Source organism: Micrasema longulum, unplaced genomic scaffold, assembly GCF_059751315.1.
Source record: "Micrasema longulum isolate JH-2025_06_02 unplaced genomic scaffold, ASM5975131v1 h1tg001635l, whole genome shotgun sequence".
In the NCBI taxonomy this organism is placed as follows: domain Eukaryota; kingdom Metazoa; phylum Arthropoda; class Insecta; order Trichoptera; family Brachycentridae; genus Micrasema; species Micrasema longulum.
This window is the reverse complement of record NW_028278815.1, coordinates 851,796-870,673: the sequence shown is the minus strand read 5'-3', so window position 1 is coordinate 870,673 and position 18,878 is coordinate 851,796. Positions and strand designations below refer to the sequence as shown.

Here is an 18,878-nt window from a genome sequence, read left to right as displayed (position 1 = left end):
TTTGTTAACTTTACGTTCCATCCTGTATTACACCTAAAGCAAATGCCAATAAAGCATACATCAAAATATAAAGCACATGTTATATAAACATTCATCTTTTTTTATTAATATCCCTACAGAGATGAGGTAGAATTTTTTCAAATTCAGGATTATGGATATTCGAGCGTTTACAGCGTTCGAGATGTCAACGCTCGAATATCCATAATCCTGAATTTGAAAAAATTCTACCTCATCTCTGTAGGGATATTAATAAAAAAAATATATACCTACTCCCCCTTGGGAGAAATCCAGATTTGTGTATGTAAAAAAAAATACACGTACCAAAAATAATGTTGTGAACATTCATCTTAATTAAATGGGAGCTCAGCACTAGGATATACGTTTCTGACTAGTAAAGTACAAGTAGCCTCGTGGTGTAATGGTCAGCGCGTTAGCCTACCATGCAAGAGGTTTCGGGTTCGATTCCTGACGTGGTTGATATGAAATTTTATTTAAAAATGGTGTTTTAACACTAGAATATTTCATAGTCTCTAGACTGGTACCTGGAGCGTAAGACTGATCATCTTGCCTTCATGTAACAAAGAAAAACTGCGATTAGTGTACCAATGCAGTGCCCTATGCACTCAAAATGACTCGCCTACAGTCTGTATTGAATGCCGCAGCGAGACTTATTTTTAGAATCTCTAAGTTCAGTCATATCACTCCACTACTTCGGGAATTGCACGGGCTACGTTTTCCACAGAGGGTGGAATACAAACTCTGTTGGCTTATGTATAAGTCACTGCACAACTCTGCTCCAGAATATTTAAGGGAACTCTGCATTCCGGATGAACTAGCTGACAGACGTCTTACGCTTAGATCAGCTACATCTACGCCGAAAGGAAAAGTTATTATACCTCTACGCAAACGGCGCACTAAATTTGGCGAACGTGCATTTGCAGTCGCAGGCCTTACGGCATGGAATGCTCTCCCAGCAGAAGTCCGAAACTGTGAGAGTGATGTTTTGGAAGAAACTTAAAACCCACTTGTTCTCTAAATCATTTGAATAAATTCTTCGCATGTGGTGACAAAGTACATTATTTTTCTGAAATTAAAAACTTTTGCACTTTGTAAAGCGCCCTTGAGGTATTATATTACAAAAATGGCGCTATATAAGTTATCCATAATTAATTAATTAGGTGCGGAAAGGGAATGATGATGATTATGTCATTAATAAGTAACTTTTTTTATTGTATTGTTTTTAAATTGAACTTTTCTGTGATTATAAATTAAGTAATAGGGACTTCAATAAGTCAACAGATGGAAGAGTTGAGGAAATGTGGATGTTCAAACATAGGCTGAATGGTGAATGTGTGTAAAGTGGCCACTTAAACCAGCCAATGACAGGTCATAAGCCCTGTAAATGCCTAGACTCCCATAATCCCTTCTCAAAAACGATTTCCCTCTCTGTTGCAACAAATTTAAATTCTAACTTCAATAAGTTCTCGCTGTTGTTACAGATAGTGTTAATCTTAGCCTTTTTATATCAGGCAATACTACAGCCAACTTCATTGTGAAGCTCATCATTAGGCTTGAATTTTATTCTGTCGAAGTGTAAACAACATATTTTTCATAGAGTTAAAGATGCCAAATTTCATGTGGAAAGCATTTGCGGGGAATTTTAGTGAATTACTTTTTTTTTAAATCTGCAGCTTGAAGCACATACAATTGTTGTGGAGACTTACGGTGACTATGCTCTGTCGGAACATCACCTAACAACATCATCATCATCTCGGCTCTGTACCACGATCAACTAGGTGTAGTGTATTATGAACTCCTCAAACCCAATGAAACCATCGCGGGATAGCAATCGCTATCGACTACAATTGATGCGCTTGAGCCGAGCATTGATGGAAAAACGGCCGAAATACGAGGATAGATGCAACAAAATAATTTTGAAGCATGACAATGCTCGGCCACATACTGGGAAATGCTCAAATGGGAAGTCCTACCCCACCCAACGTATTCACCAGACATTGCTCCTTTCGATCGATAACTCATAGCCTAGCTGAGCAGCACTTCCATTTAAGAATGTAATCTTCATTAGTTGAGATGCCCTAAAATGGCTCGATAACTTCAAAACATGAGTCGTTCTTACGAGATAGTATTCGTAATCTGCCAGAAAGATGAGAGAAAATAGTCACTAGCAATAAACATAACTTTTAATGACATATTCTTTACTAATTTTTTAAATAAAGCTTTAATTTTCACGATAATACAGCGAGAACTTATTAAAGTCCCCAATAAATATGAGCTTTTCTACAATTGGATACATTTTTTTTCTTTTAACTTAATTTGGGTGTGTTGATAGAAGGGGTAGAGATTTAAGATCATCACCTGGTAATAGATAATCTGGATGCGATGTCCCAGTTAGTCTTGTCAGGTGAAGTTGCCACTCCTCCCGCTGTCCTGACAATGAGGTCCCGACAGGCTGTTTGAAGAGTACGCAGCTGCAATTCGGCTTCTTCCATCCTCTGTGGACATCGGAATGATAATTTTATTTGACATGTAAAAGAAATATTGCGTAATAATCAAAAAGGTGAGGTGAAACAATTGTGAAATGTAAATAGTGTTATAAGTGTATTTCTGCTTGGCTTCCATAGAATTAAAATAGGACTGATAAATGAAATATTAAGTACAGTTTCTTACCTTGGTCATTGCCTTGAGCAGTTTACTCCCCGGAGCCAAGACATTCTCCATGGCACGAGCGGCAGACCGCAGTTCCATGAGTCTTCGCTCTCTCTCCGACAGTTCTTGTTCACATCCTGAATCTGATAACCCACTGTCCGACAGTGAACAGCACTCTCCCTTCTGTAAACAAATAGGTAAGGGTTATTATCAATTATTACTTACACCTCCGAAAAATATGATTATGTGAAATTTTCAAATTTGAACAGACTTAAAATTTTAGTAAAAATTTAACCCTATAAAGGACAGTGGAAAATATTTATGCCCCTGTAAAGGGCAATTCAAAAGCGGCCAATGTATAAACAAAGGTAATTTTCTTTGCTAATATTAATCTAAATTGAACTTCATGTATGCATTTAATACTTATGTAGACTAATATTTTTTTTTTGATGACACTTTTATTTAAGCTAAAACTTGACAAATGTGTTATGACAAAAATAAACAGAAGCGGCATGCATATTTTCCACTGGCCATTTGCGCGTACGACGGCCAAACGTTAAAAATAGTATCAAAAGCGGCTAACTGCATATTTAATACTTAATAAAAATAGCGTTTCTTGTTATGTTAACCATTAGGTTAATTTTTCAAAGTATCAATGCCACCAAATATTATCAAATAATTTATTTTTTTTGTAAATAATTAAATTAAAAAGTGCTATTACAGATTTTCATTTTTTTTTCAAAAATAGGTATGGGTCTTTTGGCCATCTTTGATACTTTTTTTATATTATTATAGATGTGGTTTTGATGGTAATATAGATTTAATTTAAAATGACCTTGTAAGTTTTTATCTGTTTAAAAATAATACCCATGTGAGACGACTATCATAATATTATATAACTCAACAACAGAATCTCACCTGGTTTGTGGTTTCAGAGAGTAGTCGGGCAAGTTGTGTGACATGTGGGGCTACTCGCGTGGGCCCTCCGGCCGCCAGAGCAGCCTCTATAAGCCGCACGGTGTCACAGTCACCCCGCAAGGCTCCCTTTAGTTCAGCCAAGCCATTTTCCCAACTGCTCCAACACTCCAAAGCAGTTTCCAACGATGTCAGCTCTGAATTTGTGCTATAAAATATAATAATTTAAAAACATTAATTTCATTTACACAATATATAATACGAGAGGAGACCCTTTCAGCTCTTTTACTTCAAGTCAACAGATGGAAGAGTTGAATAAATGTGGATGTTAAAACATAAGCAGAATGGTGAATGTTCCACAGTGTGTAAAAGTGGCCAATTAAATCAGCCAACGACAGGTAATATGCCCTGTAAATGCCTAGACTTCCATATTCCCTTCTCAAAAATGTTTCCCCTCCGTTGCAACAAACTAAGATGACTTTTTTTTATTTTGAAATAATACAGCGAATTGGAATCACATTAAAAACTTACTTAAACATGTCAAGCAAAGTTAATTGCCAAAGCAAAATGAAGAAACTCATTAACCAGCATTTATTTGATATTATAATATCATCTTTATTTTTTATTTCCTGATGACGATCCGGATATTTGGCAATTCGGATGACTGTAGTTCGGATAAACGGAGTTCTACTGTATGTGAAAAAGTACAAGCATGTGTTCAAACATCGTATGGTTTGGTTCATAGAAACGGTAAGGTCGCCTAATTAGATGGACTGTGTCATGAATTTGACGTAGTTTTTGCATGTATCAAAGTAGTTAGACTTGATCTAGCAGAAAGAACAGTTATATTCTAAGATTACCTTTCAAAACATTCATCCCAGAGACGGTAGAGTTCGGTGACTTCGTTCTTGAGGTTATGGCTGAGTGTATCAGATATGCAATTCCCTGAAGACGTGTTGATCCCAATATCCGTTAGCAAGCGATGCACTGACACATTCAGTTTTAACATAGAAGCTTTCTGTTCTTGAAGCGTGGCAAGGTGAGCCTGAAATAAATATAAATGTATTTTTATTGATTTGTCTTACGGACACATTTTTTTAAAGCTTCGTGAGACTTTCGTCTTATTTTAAGTTAGGACCTAAGTATTCGTAATTCAAAAGTACATCATCATAACTTAGATACTCTTACGTGAATTGAATAGATAACAGTTGATGGCTGAAATAAATTAATGTTATTGAGGTGTATCTCAATTGAGTCCACCTCCCCGAGAATTTCAGTCCTTAAGTCCATTGATCTTGTTTTTGCAAGTTTGAGATAATCATACACAATATTCATATTGTGTATGTACAAACATGTGGTTAGATTTTACATTACAGTTTAGTGAAATGAACGAGCAATGGTTAAGAATCTTTGTACCTAATAACCATTGCTATACATATATGTACAACTAACTAAAAACTCGATAAATAATAAACCAAATCTATTGTAATCACTGTAAATCAATCTGTATTTATATATTACAATTTATTAATTAATAATTATTATTTTCATTTAACGATAAAACAATTGAATATTGAAAACACAAAGGTATTATTTAGTACAACCTTCACACTTTTATGGGAAAGTGATAGTTTTCTTGTTAATAAAATTTCTTTTACAATTATACCAACCAGTTTTTCTACTCTTTCTTTCTACAAAGGTAATGCAGCTTGTAGAAAATAAGTGCTAGATCACGGAGTTAAGTGGAAAAATGAAACCAATTGAGTAAATACCTCACTTGTTAGACAATTAAACAATGGATGTAGTGAGAAATAAAATTGGGTAATAAATAAAGTGTAAATTGGGCATGAAATTAAGATAATTACACGTGATGCAACAACATAGCAACTATAATCATTGCATTTACTTTTTTATTTGGTGGATTTACACATTTACAGAAGAGTGGAACGTAATATGTCCACATAATGATTCTTATACAGAGTTGACTGAAACACCCACACAAAACAAGTTAAAACCTGCCTTGTGTTTAAGATACTACTTTTTTAAATGACTAGGTGCCGTCATTAAGAGGAAAGGCGGTCTGACTTTTTTTCATACACACGTAATTCAATATTTTCTCCCTGGATTATGGCACTGAAGCGGTGATTTTTTAAAACATAGATTGGTGTGTATCTATCGTTTTGCTTTTTAGATAAATTGTTCCTTATAAAAGCTAGTACTGTCTAAACCTCAATAAAGGGGGCAGTTTTATCTACCGCCTAGGCACGTACGGTATCATCATCAGCATCATTCCCTTTCCGCACCTAATGGTGCATAGGGCACTGCGTTGGTACATCAATCGCAGCTTATCTTTATCATTTTTATTACGCGAAGGTAAGATGATCAGTCTTACGCTTCAGGGACTACGAAACATTCTAGTGTGAAAACACCCTTTTAAATAAATATTTCATATCAACCATATTTGTTAATTATCTTCGTTTTTTTAAGTTAGTCTTCTTTGTTTATTCTCAAATGTAATTTTAAAAAAGTATATTGTTAAGTGTCCTCGGCACGGGAAACCCCAGTGAGGTCACATTATTTTTATTATTCATTATAGTTTGTAAGCAAAAAATATGAATAAATAAATAAAATAAATTAATATCGGGGATCAAACCGAGACCTCTTGCATTGTAGGCAAACGCGCTGATTATTACAACACGAGGCCGACCTTAAGGTACGGTATACAAATATGATAAATAATTTTGAAAAACTGAATAGGTATCGACACAGAAAATTTCAGGCTGATATTTATTCTTTTGAAAAAATAACCAAATCGGTTAATTTTTGGGGTGCGGAAAAGGGAACAGGGAAATGTCAATTTTAGTTAGGCAAAATCAGTCCGATGTGCAGTTTTTTTTATCGCACAGTATCATAGAGGCGTTTGCGAGAGAGTGACAGAAAAACAATGTCCAAATACCTATTCATCAAAATTCCCAGACACCGCCTATCCTCTCAACGCAAGAATGATACACAAATGTAAAGAAAAACGTTTATATCAGAAAATTGCTTACATTGACAAATTATAAGATTTATGGTCTTGTGCATTGCGTTGTTTACAAAGGCATGTCAAATGTGTAATATAAATAATTGCTTTAGACCTTCATATTAACCTTCGGTTATTTATAAATCTAGACAGGAACTACAGTTATTGTATAATTTTACATGAGATGACAAATCCAATATCTTGGGAAAATGTGTTGTAAAACTATCTACGATAATTGAACGAAAATCGAGATCTATGCAGAATACAAGGCTGAGGCCAGCATTACCGACAAATTCAAAAAAGCGTACACCGATGGTCGACATAAAGAGTGAATGGACAGCGAAAGAACGGCTAGAAATTTAGGGTAAGAATGTTGATGGCAATTCTACCTATTTAAAAAAATCTGCAATATGCGTAACTGTTTTATAAAAAAAAAGTAGTTAGAGTAGAGCGGTAAAACCGTAGGGCGAGTCACACCTGACCCCAGTGAAGGGCCCAGTCACACTTACCCTGAGGTCCTCCACCCTGTGGTGCAGTTGGGCGCGCGAGTGCAGTGCAGGACGAGGCCCGCCGGGCCCTCTCGCCTGGAGGGCGCCCTTGAGGCTAAGCAGCTCCCGGTGCAGGCGGCGCGCCGTCAGCCGCGACTCGCCGCTTGTGCGGAGCGTGCTCCATTTCGTGATCAATCCTGGCGACAAAGAAAAATGATAATTAATTATTAAATTCCATGATAAATAAATAAAACAAGTCAGTTGATATTCTCTTCCTTATGTGTATAAGATTTTACACATTTTTTAATAATAAAATTAATGTCATTTGTTCTTTCTAAATTAATTATTGGGTTGGGTAAAAAGGTTCGATCGAATCAGATTAATTTTCCTAATAGTAAATATTCAAATACCGACAGCGACATGCTTGTTTTCCGATGATTATATAAAAATGTTAAACAAAGGGGTTAGCGCGCTAGGTTAATATGCAATAGACCCCGGATTCGATTCCCGAAAAGGTTTAGGTATATAAAATATTATTCAATTGGGTTTTATTTTATAATATCCTTGAAATGCATAAGTTGCAATTTGTTTACTTATGCAGTGCCTAAGGTATCCACCACAATGGTGCAGATGAGATTAAGATGAAAGATATTAATACATAATAAATGCAGCGGAGAGATTATCACACCCTCTCACTTCTGTTCACAGTAATTCATAGTCCTAACACTCGTATTTACCTCCGTGAAAAATATGACTTTTTTTTACTATTTTTAATTAATAATTACACCAATCGCAGTGTATCTCGATCGTTTTTGTTACATGAAGGTAAGATGACCAGTCTTACGCTTCAGGTACCAGTCCAGGGACTATGAAATATTTTAGTGTAAAAACACATTTTAAAATAAATATTTCATGTCAACCATGTCGGGAATCGAACTCGAGACCTCTTTCATGGTAGGCAAACGCGCTGACCACTACACCACGAGGCCGACAAAGCAGCATAAAAAATATTTGTGCATATTAGCAGCATAAAAATATTTTTTAATGTATAATTTTAAATTCCCGTGAAAACGGTTCACTGCATTGGCCACGCCCCTAATACGTCACGATTCGGTTAAATTTTGTGACTGTTTAAATTTAAATAGAACGTCGTCATCAATCGTGACGTCACAGTTGCGAAGGGCAAACATGTCGCGTTTTGGAAGGGACATATTTTTTTTACAATTTTATTAAAAAAGTTATGAATGAATACATTTCTCCACAATATATTGATTTTTAAAATACAATTAATATCTCACATATTTTTATCGGTATTCGTAGTATGTGATATTTGCCTTTTACTCCTCAAACTCGAATAGTGTCGACGCGGCGCGGCTCGACTATGGAATCATCTCCCATCTACTATCAAACATGTTTTCGACAGTAGTTTTGCTTAAATCACACCAGAAGAAACATCACCATTCTCCTCTTTAATCTCTACTCTTTTCCTCTCTCTTTATTCCCCTTTTTCTATCGATGACAAATATCGATATTAATTTATTTAAATAAATAACACCTTCTATTTTATTGGGTGGTTGGACGAAATTGCCATTTGGCAATAAGCCTGCCAATGTACAAATATAAATGCACAAAATGTTAAATAAATAAATAAAAGAAGGCGATAAACAAAATATAACTAGTAAATTTTTTATCTTTATTTTAATTGATAATTTTCTTCTTTAAAAAAATTATCTTACATGGGAAATAAAGGAAACGTCATTATTATACAATGTCTATTCTCGGATGAGTGGAAAGTTAAACATAACGATTTTTTTAAATAAACACTTACAAACAACCTTTTTAACGAAACAACTTATTTATTACGAACGTTGTTCGTACCTACCTAAATAATTATTAAAGACGCGTTAAAATACATAAATATATAGGTGCATAGTGTTCATTTATCTATTTTCATTGGCACACAGTTAAAAATAATGCATTTAGAAAGTAAACACGAACAGTAATTGAAAAATACACATTTGTACACATTCATCAACCGCCATTACCATACTAAAAAATGCTGTAGCGTTTCCGGTATCTAAATTAGCGCGGGAAATAACGGGATCGTAAAACATAATATTAGTGTATAAGAAGCTAACTTAGAAATTTCCACCACAGTGGAAGATTAGTTATTGATGCGAAAATAAACTATACATAAAAACCTATCTATCTAAATAATAGCGTGATTCGAAACCGTCTCTAAATCTTGCAAAAACAGATTTCAATTATATTACTTGACACCGCAAACTTAGCACTCTTTAATGAGTTGGTAAAGCATAATTAGAAATCTCACAATTCTATTTTCAAAGATTTTCGCAAATATCCCAGTAACTCCTTCAATGGAGATTTCTAAGTTTGCTTATAATACCCTCATATTTCAAATACTGCATTTAACATTATAACAAGGCACCAATTTAGATTTACTTACTTATGTAAGTTGTATTAATTACATGTAAGATATTTATTATAAATGATTTACGTACGATGTACGAATTTATTTTTTATTTATAAATCACGCAACAAATAATATTTCAATACAATCGTTGACATATTCATACATAGACATGCCCTATAGAGTAAAATATTTTTAAAGTAGTGATTAGAAAACTAACACACAGGTAATAAGTTTGTTTATTTATACCAGGGCAATGATCATGCATATGCTACCAAAATTGGAGGATACTCATTTTTGGTAAATAAAAAAGTTATTTTAACGTTAAGGCTGTAGTCCGGTAAAACGCACGAAAAATGAGGAAATCATACGATTTGTCATTTTAAAAATAATGTTTTTTAAAAACCGCGCAATAATAATAAAAAAAAACAAAAACCGGTACCGGTAAGGACCGGTATGAAGGTAATAAAAACCTAAATAAGATATTCTTTAAAAAAAATGAGAATACATCTCTATAAAAAAAAGGTTTCAACTAAAATATTTAAATAACTATTTTTTTTAAAGTATAACCGAATGTATAATTTTACGTAGAAATAAAGAAATATGTCACAAAAAATTGTGTGATTTAAAATTCCTGATTTTTTTAAAAAGTTTTGCGTCCGCTACCTTTATTTTCAATCTATTACATTTTAATCGTTTTAACAAATTTTAGTTTAATACTTAGTCTTTATATAATAATCGTGGCCCCAAAGTTTAGTCTAAAGGGAAATGCCAAAATAATATTAATTGACGTTTATTATATTTTTAAAACGTATTTCTATCGGTGCACCCCTGCAACTAATAAGAGCTTTGCAATTGCGTCGCTTTTGACGTTAGAAAAAAATAATATTTATATTTAAATACTAATTATTTTAATCTTTGTTAACCAGTCGTGAACAAATATATACCAACGAAAAGTTACACAATCCTTTCAACAATATTTATCCAAAAGATTTTTACACACTTTCATGACACAAGCAGGCGTTTTGGTTTCGATTCCAAACGTCACGCCTGGCCGGGGGGTCGAAGAACGACTAAATACGCGTAGGGCATGACTGAGCGTTTGGGCACGAGTTAAGAAGTGTCATAATTTTTGAGGACTTAGGGCATGTCTATGTGTATTAATATGTCAATAAATACAAGAGTTCATAAAGCCCGGATTGTCCGATCATTAGTAAAAGTTGAAAATCGAGAGTAATAACAGTAACAATTTTAAAAACATAATTGTTTTTGTATGAAAAAAGAAATGTTTTTTCGAAACATTAACTATTACTTTTGATTTTGAAATAATACTGACGATCAAACAACTCGACGGTAAATTCAAATTGGAATTTATTATGACGACAGAGAAAGAATTATACAGGGTGTTCATTAAACCCTGTCACATCTGAAACCACGATGATCAGTATAAGCAAGAAGACATATTAGCACATTAAAAAATTTTTTTAGAACGAAAAAAATTTAAAAAAATAAAATATCAAAAAAGCAAATGGTTGCTTATTTCTGCAGGGGAGAAACAAGGAGGGGGAGGGGGAGTCTGATACTGCGCCGCTCTTCCCTTACTTCTCCTCTGCAGAAGTAAGCAACCATTTGTTTTTTATATTTAATTTTTTTATTTTATTATTTGTTAAAAAATATTTTTTTTCATATGTTAATATGTCTTCTTGCCCATACTGATCACGTGGTTTCGGATGTGACGGGGTTTAAAGAACACCTTGTATACACACCTATACGTACGTATATTATATACACTCATACATACATATATAAAACAAATCCTCATACAAACAAACACGCACATAAAATAAAATGGGCATAGGTACATATCGCACCTTTAGGACGAAAACGACTCAACTCAAAAAATCAACTTTGCAAAAAAAAAACGGCAAAAGATGAATATAAATTGTGACACCTTAGTATTCTTTCGTCGATTGTTTTGTATTTTTCGAAGTAAGCACCAAATTTCGAGTTGAAAATTATACCGAAGGCATTTAGCTATGAATCTATGGAAAAAAGCGCAATAAAAATAAATTATTAAACATAATTTTTATTAGGTTAGATCAGGTCACCAAACACATTATTTTATTTATTCACGAAATGACATAAACTTAAATAAGTAAATTATTATCGGTAAGTTGGAACGAAACAATCACAAAGCTAAATTGGTCGTTTTAATATTTTTTAAATGAAAGTAAAGTTGCCATTTGTATCGGAATAAAATCGACTCAACCGGCTTTCGGTCACTGTATGTTTGTCTGCGTTGCGTCCTTCACACAAAACACAACACTAATAGCGTCGCTTTCGTACTAACACGGAACTTACTTTAGTTAAATTTGGATTCTCTGAGTAACAAAGAGACCGATGTTACGGTTTCTTCCTATTCCCACCCGAATGTTGCATTTTTTTTAATGCAGAAAGATGGATAATGTTCATTGAAGTCGTTTTATGATCTTAACTTACTTTAAGGTTTTTTTGAGTTAAGTCGTTTTCCTTCTAAAGATGCGATACGTACCTATATTACCATTTTAAGCAAAATGCTCCTTCAAGTTTTTAAAAGCTTCATGCTTCAGTATAAAATACAGGTAAAACAACTTTCGAATCTTGTTTAAAAAAAGCTTGAATTATTACACAATGAGAAGTCTATCGTATAGTATTTACTCACGTAAAAAATATTTTTAAACTTCAAATTCCTAACACATTTTTAGTAGGTAAAGAGTTAAGACCGCCAACTGCGTTAGTAATTTTGTAGTCCTTAGATTAAAAAAATTAGGCCTAGTCAAAATAAGACAGCCACACGAAAATAAAACGTTCTATGTATTAAAATAATTAAAACATAGAACGTTTTATTTTAAGAAAATTTTATCTACACAGTAAAATTAAGTTTTCTGTATGAAAAATAAAACACGTTTACAATTTTTTTATCTTAACATGTTCAATTACAGGTTGCCGACGAAAACACTTTGAATTTTCATACAAATATACACATTTTCGTACATAAATACCGATATTAGTTTACACCGTCTCGATATCTACCGATGAAGACAGCGTTCATAGTCGCGGCACAGTGGTGCTATTCTGAATCTTCTCGCGGGGGTAGAGAAGATTTCTACTTGAGGATTCTTGTTTTTTGCACGCGACTACACTTTGCTTCATATGTGGCCACACTGATGATTAAACGTCAAATTATATTTTGTTATTTAAAGTTTTAAAAAATCAAATATAGGCAGAATGTGGAATGTTACACAGTGTGTTAGGTGGCCACTCAAACCAAACCAGTCAAGTGTAGAGTTTTATTCCCCTAGTCACGTGCAATTAATTAGAAAATGCAATGGTAACAAGATCTACTTTCCTAGAGGAAACTGCATAAGATTACAGACACTGATTAAAGTATGCATATTTATGTTATCATGATCGCAATTAACATTATGAATTAGATCTTGCGACAAAACTAGAATAAGTTGCCACCGTCGACCGCCAAACGATTTCTCTTTTCCAAATCAATTACTAACAAATGATTGATAATCGATGCATATGAGAAAAATGATCTGTAATTATTATTGACCATTAGATAGCGCGTGCAAAGGCAAGGCGGAAAATGAACGATAGATATTAAATGGAAATTCTTCGTGGCAAAGAGTGAAAGTACTCTATAATAATGTACACGACGCGATCAATCACGCGAATTTTCAACACATCTTCTGAACAGACTGTACATGTACAAGTACAATACAATGGTACGTATTGTGATACAGTAAAACTCCAATTATCAGAATCAATTGGCAATGGACCCTATTCGGATAGTAAAACATTCGGATAGTTAGATTTTTTCGGAAAAAAGGGTCTATTTTATTAATTAACGTATGTATGTTGAAAATGGGAGAAAAAACTATTCTCAATTAATTAAATGAAAAGGCAACACTTTGACATGTCAAGCGTAGTTACAAGTGCCAGACAATAGCCCGCGTAGACAGAATCATTGTTTTGCGAATCGCAGTGCGTTTCAGTCTTAATTTTTTTTCTGAAATTCTGAAATCGATTCGGATAATCGGAGTTTGAGTTCTACTGTACATATACGTATTTATTATATTTTTAGCCAATGTAAAGATAGTGCTCGCCTTGTACTCAACATAATATTTAAGATTTTAATTTGTAAATAACTTTAGTTTACGTGTACCACGGCCCCGATTACAATGGAAAATTAATCTTCAATAGGGAAATATCACATACTACGAATACCGATAAAATTTATGACACGGATTTATAAAAAATAATTGTATTTTAAAAATCAATATGGATATTGTGGAGAAATGTTATATTAAAGGTAAAGTATTCAATTAGTTATTTATTACGGAAGTACATAAATATTTTCGTAATCACTGAATCGGGTTTAATAGCGGGGAAAACAGCAAATATAATTATTTTCCTCAAATATCATATAGGTGATTAAAAATCTAACTATTAACATTGATTTATTTTTTATTTCACTGTTTTTGGAATGTAAAAAAGTTCACTGTTTCAGGTCCCGACTATCTAGAAGTTTCCTGTGTTAAGTCGTTTCTCTTTTCTTAAAAGCACTGCTAATTTAAACATCCTAAGTAAATTTATAAAGAGGATGTTTAGTGGTTTAAAAAAAAAAAATTGTTAATAGACAAAGCTTTATTTTTCAATTTTTATGTATCGTACTATCAGCGCTACGATCTTTTATTGTATTATTGTATTTCTGACATTAATCCGCGTGTGACGTCGCAAGTTCTCTTCCGCTTCTTCTCGGTTAGTTCTGTTGATTGGTCCATTGACGATTAGCGAACCGAAAATCTTACACAACCCTCTTATCATTGATTGATTCATATGAACAAGTGACTTCGTTCAAAGTTGTTCGTTTTCATTGAAATTTTTTTAATGATTTTTTATTAATTTTCAAGAAAATTTGCCGCACAATTTAATGCTTAAATTTTTACTGCGCGTAAGAAAACATTTTTGTATAAAATTTTCCGTAGGGCTGAAATAGGTACGAAACTAAATAATAACCCGTCGAATAAGTAATTTTTATGTTTTGAAAATGTTTATACCACTGACGGTTAAGTGCAACAAGCAGTTCCCGAATTCATTTACCCTTTTGGGGATTATGACGTCAGCATCAGTCTAGTTAGAACTTTATGATAGGGATTAACAACAACGATATATCGTTGTTTAGCAGTATAAAGGGTTAAATATATATTTTATATAGGATATTAAATTTCTTGGGCTATAAACGTTTAAATTAGTCAATGGCAGGTTTAAAAATAAAACATTACAATTTGTTCGAACCCAATTTTTTCAGCAATTTTCAAAATGCATATTTCTCAATAAAAAAACACAAAAACATCTTAACATTTCACAACAGAGATGAAGAACATTTAAGAGAAGGTAATATAGAAGTCTAGGCATCTACAGGACTTATGACCTGTCAATGGCTGGTTCAAGTGGCCACTTTACACACTGTGTAACATTCACCATTCTGCCTATATTTGAACATCTAAATTTCTTCAATTCTTTCATCTGTTGATGTTTGTGTTTGCTTCTATATTACCTTCTCTTAAATGTTCTTCATCTCTGTTGTAAAATGTTAATATAAACAGCTCCCCGGAGAGTTGAATCCAGTCCTTGTCTACAAAAATTTGGACAAACTCAAAATATTGTTGACAAAAACATCTATTCAACAAAAGAAAAATGAAGGCAATGATTACATTATTTTAAGAAGCGATTTCTCTTCCGACATAATATTTGGCCGCACAGATTTCAATCAAACATCCTCGTTGGGCAACTTTTTATAATAACATCAGACAATGCATCAATAATATTGAAAACAGAACATAGATATGAAATTTAAGACGAGACGTATAACAATTTCGCTTCGATGCCTTTTTTAAATATTGAATTACATTAATGAAAACCTGTTGAGCAAAAACAAAAAAAAACAATTTTTATTGTAACTTTATACTTTGCTCAGACTGAAAATTATGACGACATGACGTCAATTGCACCGGGAAAATTTAAATAAATACATAAGTATACCTCAGGCTATAAAAAGCATTTAGAGGTCACAGTTAGAAAATGCAATTTGTTATAATTTTTAATAAGCGCACAACAGTTGTTTTGTTTAACACATCAAAAACAGAGAAAAGTGCGAAATTTTAGTGGCAAATAATGAAAAACTTCAGCCCTACGGAAAATAGGATACAAAAGATGTTTTCTTGCACGCGATAAAAATTAGAGCATTAAATTGTACAGCAAATTTTCTTGAAAATGTTTAAAAAATATATTTTAATAAAAACGAACTACTTTGATCGACGGCACTAGTTCATATGAATCAACTAATGATAAGAGAGCTGTGAAAGACATCCGGTTTACTAACCGTCAACATACCAATCAGCAGAACTGACCGAGAATAAGCGGAAGAGAACTTCTGACGTCACATGCGGAGTAATTTCAGAAACGCAAAACTTTAAAAAATCATAGCGCTGATAATACGATATATAAAAAATAAAAGTAAATTAATGGAAAGAATACGAAATTTCTTCGATTTATACATAAAATTAAATGCTGAAATAAAAAGGCCGAAGAAACAGTATAAAAATAAATAAAGTTCAATTAAAATATTTTAAATAAGTAGAATAAAAACACTTAGTTTTTAACCACTTATTATTTATTATTATTCAAATAAATATTTTTAATGTAAATCCAAATGTAAGTTGGTTATTATAAAATTACAATAGAATTCCATCAAGAATTGTCAAAGAACAAGATAAATCGAAACACTTATTATTTATTTAATTACCAACCGATTTCGGAGCTGTACGTAAGATAAGTGGTCAAAAACAAATAGTTTTAACTTTAATTTTAATTATAAATAGAAATAAAATATTTGTTTTTTTTTTATTTATTTAATGAAAAAGTAAACATGGATAAAAATTTAGATACATAAACAAGGAATACATATAATAAATAAAAAAATCTCACCAAGACACTTTTTGTGGCTTGTTGGTGAAGCTTACCTACATAAATATTAATCCTATTTAAAAATAAATATCTTTACACAAACAATTACAGTCAAAATAAGGAGCAGTAGTTTAAATGTATCCGTCATCAAAAATAAGAAAAATTATGATAAGAAAATCAAATTTAAACACCAATATTTTGAGTTTGTCCAAATTTTTTAATATTTTTTTTATATTTTAATTTTTTTTCTCTCTGAAGCTCTTTAACTTCACAAACATCAACAGATGAAAGAATTGAAGGAATATAGATGTTCAAATATGGGCAGAATGGTGAATTTTACACAGTGTGTAAAGTGGCCACTTAAACCAGCCAATGACAGGTCATAAGCCCTGTAGATGCCTAGACTTCTATATTACTTTTTCTGAAATGTTCTTCATCTCTGTTGTAATATGTTAAATTTAAACAAATTATTGATAGACAATTAATATTAAAACTCTTGATTAAGAAGCCAATTTCCAATTTTATTCTATTACATGTTCTTCTACCATATTTATTATTTATTTTAGGGATCACTAAACCATTATTATATGTAAAACGAGTGTTGTGATAATGAGTTAGGTTGTAAAATCTCATATTGAAGTCAATAAACAGAATTATTAACCTCAAACAAAAATAAATAATTATAAAAAGTGGTAACAACAGATAGTGGTCTATTAGAAGTTAATTTCTATAATGTTTTTATTTTATTTTATTTTTTAATAAAAAGAAATATTTGCGTTCTTATGATTTACCCAAATATTTAATTTTGAGGGCCATTTTCAACGAGTTGTAAATAACTCACTATTAGAAAATGGAATCAAGTTGGGGTAGAGTGGGATTCGAACCACGGACCTTTGGTCTGTGAGTCCGAGACACTAGCCACGGGACCACAACCTGATTTGTTTTATTATTAATCATTGAATTCCTTATTTATTACAGGGCATGTCGGAAAAGAATGAGACAGTAAAACTTATTTTGGTATTGATTAAAGAAAAAAACATAAAGTAAATGGATGAAGCAAAGAAAACAGCTTTGATATAATTACAAGTCTACGCACCCTCATTTTTCGTTAAGTATTTGATTTTTTTTTAACCGTTATACTTTTTACGCATTTAGTAAAAATAATAGTCCACGAACGTCCTTATATTATATCGTGCATGATTAACATAGTAAATATCATTTAACATACACGACGAGTGCATTAGACGTAGTTACGTGCTACAGAAATGATATTTATGCGCATGTAGAGGTGATCCTATTACGGTCACTGCGCTTTGAGATGACCTGAAATGAGCACCGAAGTGCCAAGCTACCATATTATATTTATTTATGTATTTATAAGATTATAAGTAGATTAAATCACGAACTACAGAGATATTAAATTTCCACTAATTCAGTGGCAGACAAATTCAAGACAAGAGCTGTATGTTACAAAACAAGTCAAATTCAACAATAACATTAAAACAGAATTAGTTTTAAAATCCCAAGTCGAAATAGATATACGAGGGTAAAGTCGATGGTAAATGAAATGAAATTATTAACATATAAACAAAGAATATTTTACAATACAATGATATTTGTTCATAAAATTATAAACTCTAATAAAAAAACAGAATTTTGGAAAAAAATTGATCGGAACCAGGATGAACACGATCACAATACTAGAGAAAAGAACAAAATTAGACTTCCATTTAGGAAAAAGGCAAAGTCACAAAATTCAATTTTATTTAAAGCAATTAAAAAGTATCACGAAATGGAAAAAAATATTTATGAAGAAAAAAACATATCAAAATTTAAAATAATGGTCAAGACATATGTGATAAACAATTTATAAATTAAATATATTTGCAATGTTATTATTAGAACACACATAACAATATGTATGATATGTGTGCCCTACTTTAAGATTTAAATAAAAATAAAAAAAATAAATTACCAAAAGTGTGATTTGTGCCATTTTTACATGAATCGATCAAATCGATTGAGCCGTATCGTTTAAAAGGGTGTCTAAGAAAATTTTAATAAAAGTAAGTTTAACTATATTCCGGCATTACACAAGCCCGAATACTTTACATACTTAAAAGGTTCGTTGTTATCGAATAATTTTATCGTGATGCGTAGATCAAACAGAGAGGGTCCGTGTTGCCGACGTAAAAGTACATGCACCAACTTGGCGGCCCTTCCTGGGGTTTTAATGTAGCATAGGAGGCTTCAGTATGTGTAAGCGATCTACCACCTCCTCAATAAAGACTAGTATTTGTCACTTTCGGGGGTGGTGATCGCCATACTGAAGCCCACA

At 32.4% G+C, this 18,878-nt stretch overlaps 1 protein-coding gene and 1 long non-coding RNA gene across 11 annotated transcripts in view; one reads left to right on the top strand and one right to left on the bottom strand.

The window, feature by feature from the left end:
* Window positions 1-18,878, bottom strand: part of klar (klarsicht) — a 732,252-nt gene that overhangs the window by 3,625 nt on the left and 709,749 nt on the right. For all 10 annotated transcript variants that reach the window (XM_088237010.1, XM_088237009.1, XM_088237011.1 and 7 more), the window contains 5 exons: window positions 7,114-7,289; window positions 4,443-4,627; window positions 3,586-3,790; window positions 2,689-2,850; window positions 2,377-2,513 (listed from right to left, as the gene is read on the bottom strand). In XM_088237010.1, coding sequence (XP_088093136.1) covers window positions 2,377-2,513; window positions 2,689-2,850; window positions 3,586-3,790; window positions 4,443-4,627; window positions 7,114-7,289 — 865 coding nt within the window. The remainder of the gene's footprint in view (window positions 1-2,376; window positions 2,514-2,688; window positions 2,851-3,585; window positions 3,791-4,442; window positions 4,628-7,113; window positions 7,290-18,878) is intronic.
* The window catches only part of LOC148274505 (uncharacterized), a 152,678-nt gene continuing 147,378 nt past the window's right edge, over window positions 13,579-18,878 (top strand). The window contains exon 1 of the long non-coding RNA XR_015824288.1: window positions 13,579-14,767. This is a non-coding gene — a long non-coding RNA (uncharacterized LOC148274505). The remainder of the gene's footprint in view (window positions 14,768-18,878) is intronic.